Genomic DNA, 14,115 nt, shown 5'->3' with positions numbered 1-14,115 from the left:
AAAGAGCTATCCGAAGGAGATTGATGAGGGTTGCTAGGAAACAGGAGCGTCTCCCTCCCGCCTGACCCAGAGATTGTTCTGCACAAGCCCTCCCCTGGGGCTTGCACTGTGCAGTTGGGCATCGTGTGGGGCAGAGCTGCGCACCGGCCTCCCTCGCTCGCTTCCTTCCTCTCCACTTCTGTTCTTTCTTTTCCAGCATGCGGTCAGCCAGTAGCACCGGGACCACTAAAGAGTTCGTCCAAGGACTGAGCGTTAGCCCCTGCTCTCCCGTAGGCCGAAAGCTTCAGCAGAGCTTCAAAGTTGGAGCCACCGCCCTCCCTTGCTGCCCCGTGCCCCTTCACCCCACCCCTTCGAAATTCATCAACCTTTGATGCACTGCCTAGCATTTCAAATATAGTGAGGTGAAGTAGTCAGCAAAACCGCCTTGGCTTTCTGTATATTAGCTCTCTTCTCTAGGTACCCATGCTCACTGCAGATATACCCCCTATATAAAGAGGGAGGAAGAGTAGCGTAGCGGGGGAAGGGATCGGGAAAAGGCAAGGGAGGGAGAAAGAGAGGAGGAGAGAATGGCTGGAGAACCGTGCCTCTGATGAGTCCCAATTTGATGAGACGGTTTCAGCCTGGCCAAGGTGAAATAAAGTTGCTTCTGCGCCCTGAAGTGGGTTTGCACGTAAAGAGGAGGAGAAAGAGATGAACTGAGCTGGAAAGTGCTCCCCTCCCCTTTGCAGAAGACCACTGGGTCCCCCTTTCCCCAACCTCCTTCCTCTCTTCTCCACCCACCCCTTCTTTTTTCCCACTCTTAACTGACTAGGAGGCCTGGATGCTCTGCCACTAGGCAGTGGTCCAGCGCGCAGTCAGGAGTGGGCGGGGGCAGGGGGCACTGTGACAGGAAGCGGCGCGCACAAGTTGTCCATTTAGGGGGCAAAATAAGTTCTCCCTTGGATTTGGAAAGGACAAAGCCCGCAAGCTACCTCTTTTGTGTCGGATGAGGAGGACCAACCATGAGCCGGAGCCCGGGTACAGGCTCAGCCACCACCGCTGCCACCACGGTCAGCTCCAGTCCCCGTCAGGAGTTGGTACGAGGTAAGAGGCGCGGAGGAAGACGTGTTCCCCTGGAGGGTGCCCTGAGAGGGCGCGGCGATTCACATTTCGCGTGGGGCAGATGCAGCCGGGAAAGTTGAGGCAGAGCACGGACCAGTCCCTACAGTTCTGCCGAGGGTGGGGAGGACAGGGAGTAGGGACGGTGTGGGTGAGATAGTGAGAGTTTGTGTGTGTGCGCGCACGCCTGTGTTTCTGGGAAGGAGGTACATTCCATCCAGGGCAGAGATCTGCAGCAAGGTGTGAGAGGTGGAGCGACTAACTACCGCCCGCAGACCCCCAGAGAGACCCTTCTCATCATCCAACCGCCTCCAGCTCCGCTCGAGGCTCGGGATTCGTTTCTATTCTGGGGCTTCTTGGGCTTTGTGCACGAGAAACGGTGCTGACACACATGGTTTCATGTGGGTGTGGAGGTTGCCAGACGAGGTGGGCAGCGGTCAGCGGGACCAGGTTGGTGGTGTAACCGGGATAAACTCTGCAGACAGAGGCAGACCTCCCACAATTATGCATGGAAGAAAGCCCTCTCCTTGCCTTTTGCTCCTTTTGACTTGAGGGCAAAAACGAAAAGCTAGCCTAAGCGCCTATCTCTTCATCGACCCTGTTCCATTTTCTTATCTGACAATGAGATAACTCACAGAGGGTGGGAGATTGTGATCCAGAAATAGACTAGATAATGTATCCAGTAAGCTTGTTTCTAAGGATTTCATCTCATTTCCTTCTAATCCTAGAAGGAACATAGAAGATTCCTTAAAGATAACACTTTTAGGTAGATTTCTTGGGGAGAAAGGTTCTCTTTGCTCTTTTTTAAGTATTTTAAAACACTACATTTTGAACATAACAAAACTGAACACTTCTAAAGATCCATGTTCAAGTGCTCAGGTAACTTCTTCATAAAATATTTCTACTAGTAGCTTAAAAATTATAGATATGTTGTTGTTTTTGTTGTTTAAGTGCTGTTAAGTCGATTCTGTATAGGGTTTCTGAGGAGTGGTTGGTGAGTTTGAACCGCCAACCTTGCAAATTCAAACTGACCTTATGGTTGATTATTTATCATATATATATATATATATATATATATGTTGTTGTTGTTGTTGTTAAGTGCCGTCGAGTCGGTTCCGACCCATAGCGACCCTGTACAGGGTTTCCGAGGATGTAAATCTTTACGGGAAGTAGAAAGCCTCATCTTTCTCCCGCGGAGCCGCTGGTAGTTTCGAACCACTGACCTTAAGGTTCGCAACCCTATTCGTAACCACTACGCTACCAGAGCTCTCTCTCTCTCTATATATATATCCCCCTCCCGAAGAAACACAGTATAGCTCTACTGAACAGTTCTAAAGGCAGGTGACACAAAGAAACATGGATTCAAGTAAAGAAACTCAAATTGATGAACTGTTGTTGAGGTCCTTAACTCATATTAATCTCATCTTTTAATATACCAGTATGTGTGATGTGTGTATGTATATAATACATATATTAGGGATATGTATATGTTAAGGACCTCAACAATAGTTCATCAATTTGAGTTTCTTTGCTTGGATCCATGTTTCTTTGTGTCACCTGCCTTTAGAACTGTTCAGTAGAGCTATACTGTGTTTCATTGGAAAAAAATAATAAGCATCCATTTTGAGAACACCATTATTCATTTACCTAAGTCTAAATTAACTTAGTTTTGCCTGATCACATATTTTAAGCCTGCTACCTGAACTCGAATTATTTGCATAAATATTTGTATATTTAATATATACTAGTGTATGTGACTAAAACATCGGGATCACCATCACACTAAACTTCTAGAGTACACCATTCCTACCAAAGTTGTCTGGACACTTAATTGTTAGTCAATGATTCTGGAGTGCTAACCTTTTTTCCTGAAGACAGTCCAATAAAATCTGAATACATTTGAAAGTTCTTGTACATCAACCTCACCAGAGTTGTATTTTCCCATTCATAGCAAAAATGGCAAAGGTGTCTCTCACCTGTAATTTGTAGCTGCCTATCCTTAGGTGTGAATCCAGGTGTGGTGCTGTGGGCTAATATGTCAGACTGCAAATCCTTTGAACTGCAAGGTCGGTGGTTCAAGCTCACCAGCTGCTCCTTGGAAACCCTATATAAGGTTGCTATGGGTTGGAATCAACTCAACAGCACTTAACAACAACAATCCTTAGGTTTCTTTTCACCCAGAATGCATACAGAGATACTTTGAAAAGACATGTCCTATGGCTATCTTGATTTATTGCCAGAGTAACACAGATACTCAGGATGGAAAATGAGAAGATGAAATCTTGAAACTTATGCTTTCAAAAAGTAAAACCATGAAAATTTCAGACTACCTGCAATGTTAGGTTAGATACTATTGAGTCTGTTCTGACTTATATCAATCCTGTATAGGGTTTCTGCGGGAGCAGAAAGCCTCATCTTTCTCCTGCAAAGTAGCTAGTGGGCTCAAACCACTGACCTTTGTGGTTAGAAGTCCAGTTCTCATTCTACAGCACCAGTACTACATACCTAAATTTTTTTGTTATTGTTAAGTGCAGTTGAGTTTGTTCTGACTCATAATAACCCTGTATAGGGTTTCTGAGGAATAGCTGGTGGGTTTGTACTGCCAGCTTTGTGGTTAGCAGTCAAGTGTTTATCCTATAGTGCCACACCAGGACTCCATACCTATATTGTTGTTGTTGTTATGTGCCGTGGAGTCGGTTCCAACTCATAGCGACCCGGTACAGGGTTTCCGAGGCTGTAAATCTTTACAGGAGCAGAAAGCCTCATCTTTCACCGGTGGAACAGCTGGTAGTTTTGAACTGCTGACCTTGCGGTTCACAGCCCGATTCATAACCACTGCGCTACCAGAGCTCCTTATTAGTTGGAATAAAAGAAGGTTGTATTTTAAAAAATATCTTTTGAAATTGATAAGACCCACGTCACTTAAATAAAACACATAGGTTTTATCGGATAGACCCTTGCCAATGAAATGCGAAACCAACCCATAGAAAATTATGCCATACAGGAATTGCTTAGATCTTAGGGCTTGAGGTACAGGAATGCTTCTCTTTAAATTAAAGGGTATTTTTCACACTTCAAGAACATATAATCAATAAGCTGAAAAAAATGTGTGGACAGTTTCATAAACAGAAAATATTAGAATTAATGAAAATATGTTTTATGATCTCACTCAAATGTGTATGACGATCTTTACTAAAAGTTGTGATTTATACATGAAAATAAATTTTTGTAAATCAATTATCTACCTCACAATTATAAAACATCAAACTAATGATTCCACTTCTGATTTTATGCCACTGCAATTAAAATTGGTAAGTGGAACATATGGAAATATATCATAAATTATGTGATCTTTATTTTTTATTTAAATTTAAATTCATATTTTTATTAAAAGAACTGGGATAAGTATTATAAAAAGCTATCTATTTTTGTGGTAACTGCACAAAATTGAGGATGGTCTCATTTTGCAATATTCTCAGTAATAAGAGTTTTACAACTTCCCTGGGTACCTGAAGGATGAAAACACCCTTAAGAGAGAAATAGCTCTTCCTTATTTCATGTCTAACTTTTTTTTTTTTTTTTTTTAATCCCTGTCCTCTTGCAGCCCTGTAGGTTAAGCACCTGACCGCAAGGTTGGTTTGAACTACAAGGTAGGCAGTTTAAATTACCAGCCCCTCCTTGGAAACCCTATACAGAGTTGTCATGAGCTAAAACTGACATGACAGCACTTAACAACAACAACAATAGTTACAAAATGATGCATGATCTTTTTCTAGGGTCCTCATCACTTATTGCTAAAATGTAGTCCATTGACTTGGAGATGAAATGTTTCTGTTATTTTATGTTTATTTCTCAACATCATCCCAAGAAACTATTAAACAAAAGCAATGAAATTAATACTTAATCTCCATTGAAAACCCAAGACGGCATGCATTTATGCACGTTGGAATGCAGCCAGATTCCCAGGGTGAGACTTGTTTTCTCTAGGGGTAACTCCCAGGAAAAAAGAAAAAAAAAAGGTGTTTTTGTTTTTGCTATTTCATATTGAGTTTAATATTCATTTTAGCCTATTTGAGATTCTACTAAATGCACCAAATTGCACTAAGTGAATTTGTTGAAATTTCTCTTAAGAAATAACATAAAATGATAGAATATTATCCATCTAGATTGAACACACAAAATCAGTACAATCATAGCAATCATCAAGATGGTAGAAACGTTTAGGCCATCCTCCCGTTTTCACTTCTAATATAGGATTGGTCCCCATAGCTTACTGTATTTTGGAGTACTTCAGCCCAGTCTGATTTTAAATGGTTCATGTAATGGCTTCTTCCAGTGCCTTTGAAAGACTATTTCACAGTCTAATGGTTCTCCCTATTAGGAACTTTGCTGTGATATTCAGACTAATTTTCCCCTGGTTCTATTTTATCTTGTTATTTACTCCCTCTAAAAACCCCTCTGGACTAGTCCATTCTCTTGCTTGATTTGAAGTCACCATCCAACATTTATATAATACTTGTAGTAAAAAAGCTTTACACAATTATAGGAGACATCGCAAAGGTGACAGCTCTAGATCCAGACATCTTTGCTAAATCTGAAGACCTATCTTTAGGCAATGTGTATATATATGAGTATGGTTACATATTTCTCATAATTTATCTTAGTAATGCAAGAATGATGAAATTGCCTTCTCTAATATTAATGACCTATATGCATATTGAGATGATCTCTTGTAAGCAAAATTCTATGTGAATGCACATTTATGAGACATTTTCATTGCAAATTTGATGTCAACAGAACCCTGTCAACACACCCACACAAGGGGAAATTCTGTGACATGTTAGTCAGATGCTCCACTGAGCTCCAGAAGCTGTTGTCATGTAAATTCCACTATTGAAATGAAATTAATTTCCATAATTAATAGAATACATTACAAATATAATAGTGTATGTAGTTTGGATCAAGACTTCTAACAGGTTCATTCCAGTTAGGTCGTCTTAGAATTATATTTCCACCCCAGATATACTGATCAGAATATGCATTTTAACAAGATCTTCATAAAACTCACCTAAGGAGCTATAAAAGTCACCTGGGCAACTTATTGAAATGTACATTCTGATCCAGTATATTTGAGGTGGAAATGCAAATTCTCAGCAAGGGGTTTAAGTGGAGTGAACCTGTTCCGAGCCCTGGTCTGGATACATAAGTTACCAAAGTGTATTAATTTTGTTAGAATTTTCAGTAGCCCTTTCATGCTGAAACAATGTTTAAAAAAAAAAACAACTAGAAATCATTCAAATTCTTCAATATGCTTTATCATGAAATATAAGCTCAAATCATTTCTATATCAATATGGAATAGTGTTTTAGATTTAGATTTATATGTAGGTACCATATGTGAAGGTTACTTTAAAAATAGGAAAGCTTGAAATAACCACAAGAGAGAACCAGGTTTTCAACTTGTTCACTTAAAAGCTGCTTCCAAGACATCCATATGTAGGCTTCTTTAAGATTCTTAAGTAAATATCTGTGATAGACTCACCAGCCCACTCAATTGTTTCTCTAAGTTCCAGGCATTGAGAAGCAAGTTCTGCTAGACAGCAGAGGAGTAAATGATAAATCAGGGAATAAATTCCTAGTTTCCACTTGACAAGTTCAGAAAATATAGGACTAAGGGTAAGGTGAACCGGCCACTAAAAACACAAAGCACTACTGTCTTCTTGATTGCTCATTGAGCATTAGATGGTACATTCATGTGGATTAAGTTAAAAAAAACAGTAAGCAGTACCATTCCCAAACTTAAAATATCTTTAAGGGAATATAATTAGACTAATTGGAATAAATAATTTTTAAAGCGACAATATCCCACCTGAAGCCCCATGGTGTTTTTATAGCTCTATTCATCACATAGTAGCTGAGTACCCTCAAAATGATTTTCCTTAGAAACAAAGAAGAAATAAACTTTCTTGTTAAAGGAATAGCAAGCTATCAATATGTGTGTGACTTTTCCTTATGATAAAGACAGAATTCTAAGAGTCTGTTTCTACACAGAATAAATTATTTCCCTATCTTTTTATGGAACCAAAAAAAAAAAAAATGGTGCACTGTACTTTTAAAACAGGACAGAGAAATAAACTTTAAAAACATCCAGATATAACCTATATGAACATAGAATAAAATACTACATTTGAAAATAAAGCCATATGCTGAGAAGTTAACTCTATGAAAAGCCCACAGTATTCTTCATTTTGAATTCTCTATCAGAATTTATTTCTCTGTCTTCTTCATGCACAACACAGATAACCACTTGACTGAACTCAATTGGAAGCATATAGATAGCCATCAATGGTTAGACAGTTTGGGAATCCTAATAAACGATACATAGTTTGAAAAACTTGCAATCTATATATGTAGCTTGGAGTAGGGAGGAATTATGAGTATGACAATCTGAGGAGACGCCTCTAGGAGGAAAGACTACCAAAGAAGGAAAAGGTAGTTAGTAGAGAAACAATCCATCAACAGATATTTGGTAAGCAGCTTTGTGACCAAAACAAGGTTCAGCATAGTCCGTGGGGATATAACACTGTTAAAATACGCACAAAGCTTTATTAGCATGTATAAAGTTGAAGGCATTCCAAAATATAACTTGAAATTCTAAAGTAGAAAAGAGGTTAAATGTATTCAGATTAAAAAATGTAGATATCTAGATTACATATTGTTGTTGCTAGATGCCATTCAGTTTATGCCAACTGTTAGCAACCCCTGTGTAAAACTGAATGTAACAGTGCCGGTCCTGCACCATCCTCACAGTGTTACTATGTTTGAGGTCATTGTTATAACCATCGTCAGTCCATCTTGCTGAGGACTTTCCTTTTTTAGCTGACCCTCTCTCTACTTTATCAAGCATGATGTCCTCCATTGTATTACACACACACACACACACACACACACACATAGATATAGCTAGGTTCTGATACTTTTATGTGGAAGACACTGTGCTGCCTGCTGTGAAGTGATAACACCAATGATATCTCAGACTAATAGATGGAAAATGATTGAACAGTTGCCATGATCTAAGACATTCTATGGTTTATTTAATACTCACAAAAAACAAATGAGGCAGGTCTTATTATCTCTGCTTTACATGAGGGAAATGGAAACTCAGGAAAATAAAATAACTTACTTGCCCAAATTCAGATAGTTAGCAAGGCTAGAATTCAACACTTGTTTCTTATATTATGTCAAAAAAAAGAACCTGAACAACCATAAAATAGGGAATATGGCATCCAACAGACTGATACAAGAAATTTTGTGTTTGAAAGCCGAAGACATTTTTCCCATTGAGGGCATTAGGTTAAAATTGTGAAAATATTTAAGCTGAACCTCATATATATTGTGAGCTCCAGGTAATAGGGAAGGGAATAATGTTAAGTAAAACAAAACCTAAAAGACAGTCCACTCCCACAGCTTGCTCCTCCCTTAAATAAACAGACACCCGTGAAGAATAGGAGTCCTGGTGTGGCGTTGTGGGTTAATGCACTGGACTGAAAAGTTAGTTTGAACCACAAGGTTGGCGATTCAAGCTTACCAGCTGCTCCTCGGAAACCCTATACAGGGTCACTCTGGGTCGGAACCAACTCGACAGCACACAGCAACAATCCTAAGAGTAAAGAAAAAGTAGAAAAAGTAAACATCAAAATTGTTTATTATTTAACTAGGATTAAAGGATGAAAATTGAGAAATAAAGAAATCTACAAAAGTTATAGTTTTATTCATGAGCTAAGAAAAAACACCAGGTGTGAAAATGTGAGGGAAATATGTTTCCTGGAGGCTGATTTGGATGAAGAGTACAACTTGCAAAGCGAGATGCAGTGACATCTAGTCTCTCAAATAACCAGCCATGAACTCACATAACATTTCTGCTTATTATGTCTAACATGATGTTTCTGTTCTCTTAACTGTTTTCCACCAGGTAATTTGTTTATGAAAACTCTCATCATTCTACTCACTCAGACATTAATTTATAATATATATATATATATCATCTTAAACACACAAACAGGAAATGTTGAAATGACCTGCTGCTGACTCCAAAATCTTAGTCAGTAGGGTTGCTTCGGGAAAACCCACATTTCTTGATTTTCTAATCTGGATGCTTTCCCACAGGCAAGAGCCCTGCTGTCTTGAGGACATGAATTTATGCTTCTTTTCGTACAACCAAATAACCGAAACATGCCAATTTACTCTGATTTGTGATTTGCACTGGAATAATTCATGAACATAAAAAAACTGAATGGATATCACGGATCTATCCCCCATCTGGTGGAGGCTGTTTCTTTTGATTGTTAATAATACATAACAGATAGATTATTAACAATATTTTGTATTTTGCTTAACAGTTTCAATGTACCATGTGTTGGTGAGCACAACATAATAGAAACTGCTTTCATAAAATGTGTCAAAATACATGCCAATTTGGAAGATTGCACTGTAAGGTCAGAAACCGTAGGAATCTGTATCTGCCTGGAAGAGAAAATGAGATCTGGAGAATATAATTAACTGTTTCTATTTTGAGGGGCTTTTATCCCCCATTAAACAAAGATTCTCTACATACTGATACACTTATCCCAGTGGCTTCAATCAAGTCCAGATATATTGGTGACCATCCCATGCATCACCTCAGAATTAAGAAGGTGTCAAGATAAGGGGCTTAGATTACTAACGCATCTATTCTATAGACTTTGTTCGAGACCTGTTCTTAAGAAAAATATTTTGAGAGCTACCAAAGACTCAGCTTCCCCTCAAACATGTCTACATGTCTTCTAGTGCCTGCCTTTCACAACATTTCATCCAAGAAGTTCAAATGACCATACATTTCTACGTCCATATAGTGAACTAACTTGCCTTCACAACACTGAATTTACAGGTTCATTTTTCAGAAACATTAACTTCACCCAGTTTGGTGGGGAATGGGCAGAGGGAGTGAACAGATATTTGTGCCCACTTCACAAGTTTCTTAAGACAAGCTCTTCTTTGACCATGATGCAATAACTTGAAAGAAAACAGAACTTCTCTGTAGTAGGTGGACAAATAAAGCACTGCAGGAAAATTATTTAGGATTTGTAGAATTCTTACTCTCATCACTTTAGTTTCTTATGTTGTTGTCAGGTGCCATCGAGTTGGACCCGACTCACAGTGACCCCATGCACAGCAGAACGAAACAATGTCCGATCCTGGGCCAACCTCACTACCGCTGCCACACTTGAGTCCATCAATGATGCCACCTGGCCAATCCATCTCGTTAGGGGTCTTCCTCTTTTTCTCTGACCCTCCACCTTACCCAGCATGACATCCTTCTCCAGCGACTGTTCCCTCCGGACAATATGTCCAAAGTATGAGGGATGAAGCTTAGCCATCTTGGCCTCCAAGGAGCACTCTGGTTGTACTTCTTCCAAAACAGATCTATTGGTTCTTTTGACAGTCCATGGCACATTCCGTATTCTCCTCCAACACCACAGCTCAAAGGCATCAATTCTTCTACGGTCTTCCTTATTCACTGTCCAGCTTTCACATCCATATAAGGTTATTGAAAATACCATGGTTTCTTATAGTATCCTAAATTTGCGTTCCTTGTTGTGTGAAGCAGGTAGGGACTGTGGTTGTTTAGCAATATTCTTCGGATGGATGAAGTTAGACTACGGCCATACCACCTTGAGCATGCCCAATCTCATCAGATGGAAGAAGTTAGAATGCTCAAAGTAGGAAAGAGTGAAAGGTTGAAGGATGAAGTCAGAGGTGCTCTCCTCTCCACTCCCGTATCCTTTCCATCCCGCCACCTATTACCAAACAAGTATGTTCTTATCTCTGATGTGATATTGTTTGTCAAAGTATGTACCCAGAGGATGTACATCAGAATCACTTTGTACAGGCTGCTCCTAAACTAATTGAAAGAAAATCACTTTAGATTGGGATTCAGGAATCTACATATTAAAATAAGCCTCTAGATTATTTTTTATACACTTAGTTTTGGGAGCCAATACACATAGACTGATGGTCATACAGAGAAAAATCCAATGAATTTCTTGCACAAAATTATTCCCCACAATATATCTGCTCTAATTGGATTAACCAGTTGTGTGGCATGGTAGGGTAAGCATGGGACTGTTAACCACATGGTCGATGGCTCAAGCCCCCAGCTGCTCCTTGGAAACCCTATGCAGTATCACTGTGAGTCAAAACTGACTTGATTTACTTAACAACAAAAAATATTTTTATAAGAAGATTGGCTGTACACTAATAAACTCCAGTAATAAAGCATCATTTCTGTGAATTGTGTGAATAGATTCATTTTCTGGAAACTTCATATTGAATTCATGCAAAGGAATTTTTCTTCTATATTTACAGTGAATTCTAGTTGTTGTTGTTAAGTGCCATCAAGTTGTTTCCAACCCAGAGAGTTTCTGTATAGGGTTTCCAAGGAATGGCTGGTAAGCTTGAACCACCAACTGTGTGGTGCAAAGCGACCTTGCAGTCCATCACATTAACCTACAATGCCACAATTACATGCAATACATACAGCACATTGGATCTATATGATAAACACTGGACTATAAACCACAAGGGCAGCCATTCGAGTTTACCAACTGCTCTATGGGAGAAAGATGAGACTTTCTCCGCCTGCATTGTTGTTGTTGTTATTGTTGTTGGTAAGTGTCATAGAGCTGGTTCTGAATCACAGTGACCATGTATAGGGTTTCCGAGGAGCAGATAGTGGGTTTGAACCACTGATGACCTTTCAGTGCTTATCCAACAGCACCACACCAGGATTCCCAGAAACCTTATTGTTGTTGTATTGTTAACTGTGGTTCAGTTAATTTGGACTCATAGCTACTAGGCATTCCAAGGATCAGCTAGTGAGCTTGAGCTGCAAACCTTGCAATTCAAACTGACCTTGCAGCCCAGCGCTTGTCCTACAGCACCACATTAGAAGTCCTGTACAGGGCTGCTGTGAGTCACTATCCACTCGATGACACTTAGCAACAACAACCAGCAAACTCTCTCATTTTGATCTCTTTATTCTGTATTTTATAACTGTGATACTGTGACATGAGAAAAAGAAGTTTTAGTGTTTGAAGAGTATTATTAACGAAAATATTATTGCTATTTTTAAGACTAGTTCTTTGTTCTCGAGATTTGGAGAACTGTGCATTTAAAACTCAAACTGTCTTCAGAGCTGTATCCTTGTCAGCTAGAAGGAGATGTGGGAAAACATTGTTTTGTCACAATTCTCCACTCTGCCCTCTGGGTTTGCAAAACGGAAGAAAAAAACAACCCACATTTGGCAACTTCTTATACATTCTCCACTCAGCTTCTACTCCATTTGAGTGAATAGTTGCTTAGCTGAAGCTGGCAATCCCCACGAACACTGCCAAAGACACTTTCTTAAGCAGCGTGCAGAGTCACATGGGAAAACTGTTGGGGAGGGAATAAGAGACGGGCAGTAGGGACATAGAATGGCTTACCGTAGACTACTACATTTACTGTTAGAAGGTCAATACAGCCTCTGACTTTACTTGCATGTTCACAATAACCAACTTCATGAACAAAAAAGCAGTTAAAAAAACTAAAACTAAAAAGTAGACTAGATACCCACTATCGAAAAGCATTTGCACTTTTAAACCTTGGTCTGTTTCAAACAGAGAAATGATAATATGTTGAAATTTGACTTTCTTAAGTGCTTTGATGGTTACCATGCATAGATGTTCAAAATTGTGGAATCGTCTCTGGTAGCATAGTGGTTACGAATGAGGCTGCGAACCGCAAGGTCAGCAGTTCGAAACTACCAGCTGTTTCGTGGCAGAAAGATGAAGCTTTCTGCTCCCATAAAGATTTATAGCCTCAAAAATCCTGTATAGGGTCACTATGAGTCGGAACCAACTCCAAGGCACATAACCACCACCACCCTTTTGTTTGGTCCTATAGTGAATCATCATTCATAACATATGCCCCACTCTGTCTTCTATCTCTCTACCCACTGCTAAAAAACCCTATCCCAAGTTATCAATTCCTTAAACAGCTTATCTCCAGTCTGTGCCTCTTCATTTACTAATTTATTCACCAAATATATAATGTGTACCTGCTGCAACTCCAAAAGTCCTGGTGTGGCAGTGTATGATAAGCACTGGACTGCTAACTATAAGTTCAGTGGATCAAACCCACCAACCACTCCTCAAAAACCTATGCAGGGTTGCTTTGAGTCAAAAAACACTTAACAACAACACTGTGTCCCCAAAAGTCCTGGCATGACATTTTAGAATAAGCACTGGACTACTAACTGCAAGATCAGCAATGCAAACCCACAAGCCACTCCTTAAAAACCTTAGACAGGATCGCTGAGTCAGAACCAACTTGGTGGCACTTAACAACTGTGCCTCCAAACAAATCCTGGTTGTGCAATTGTTAAGCACTCAACTGCTAAACAAAAGGTCAGCAACTCTATAAAAGATGACTGCCTTGGAAACCTTATGGTACATAGGGTCACTATGAGACGGAACTGACTTGACAACAATGGGGTTTTATTGCGGTGTTGGGTTTTTTTTTTGGGGGGGGGCTGTTTTTAAAACTTTGTTTCCATAGTCCCTGGGTGATACAAATGGTTAAGCACTTGACTACTGACCAAAAGTCTGGCAGTTCAAAACAACCTAGCAGCACCTCAGAAAAAATTACAGCCGACATGGGGTCAGAATCAGCACAATGGCAAAAGTTTGGTTGAATTTTATTGTGTCTCCAGATAATAGCAATCAAACAATAACTGAAAAAATAATGATAGACAATAAACAAGAGAACTAAGATGCTATGGGGAAATCATGACAATGGCATGTAAGAAATGGAAAGTTTATCTCTACCAGATTCATCTTGATGAATAACTGTTTCCCATCCATTCCCTGGCTGGAAACTCACCAATCACTTAAAAATGAAGTTGGGACTTTGGACCCAGAGAGGGAAAGGGACTGTGGGC

At 39.6% G+C, this 14,115-nt stretch overlaps 1 protein-coding gene across 3 annotated transcripts in view; it reads left to right on the top strand.

The window, feature by feature from the left end:
- The first annotated feature begins 598 nt into the window (after positions 1 to 598).
- GRM3 (glutamate receptor, metabotropic 3) overlaps positions 599 to 14,115 on the top strand; it is a 336,991-nt gene continuing 323,474 nt past the window's right edge. The window contains exon 1 of one of the 3 annotated variants that reach the window (XM_006834336.1): positions 599 to 1,083. In XM_006834336.1, the coding sequence (XP_006834399.1) occupies positions 1,002 to 1,083 (82 nt within the window). In that variant the 5' untranslated portion in view covers positions 599 to 1,001. The remainder of the gene's footprint in view (positions 1,084 to 14,115) is intronic. The other 2 variants (XM_006834334.1, XM_006834335.1) reach the window with 2 other exon arrangements.

The sequence above is a fragment of the Chrysochloris asiatica genome, unplaced genomic scaffold (assembly GCF_000296735.1).
Source record: "Chrysochloris asiatica unplaced genomic scaffold, ChrAsi1.0 scaffold00010, whole genome shotgun sequence".
Taxonomy (NCBI): Eukaryota; Metazoa; Chordata; class Mammalia; order Afrosoricida; family Chrysochloridae; genus Chrysochloris; species Chrysochloris asiatica.
Note: the sequence above shows the minus strand (reverse complement) of the source record. Positions and strands in the feature narration are given on the sequence as shown.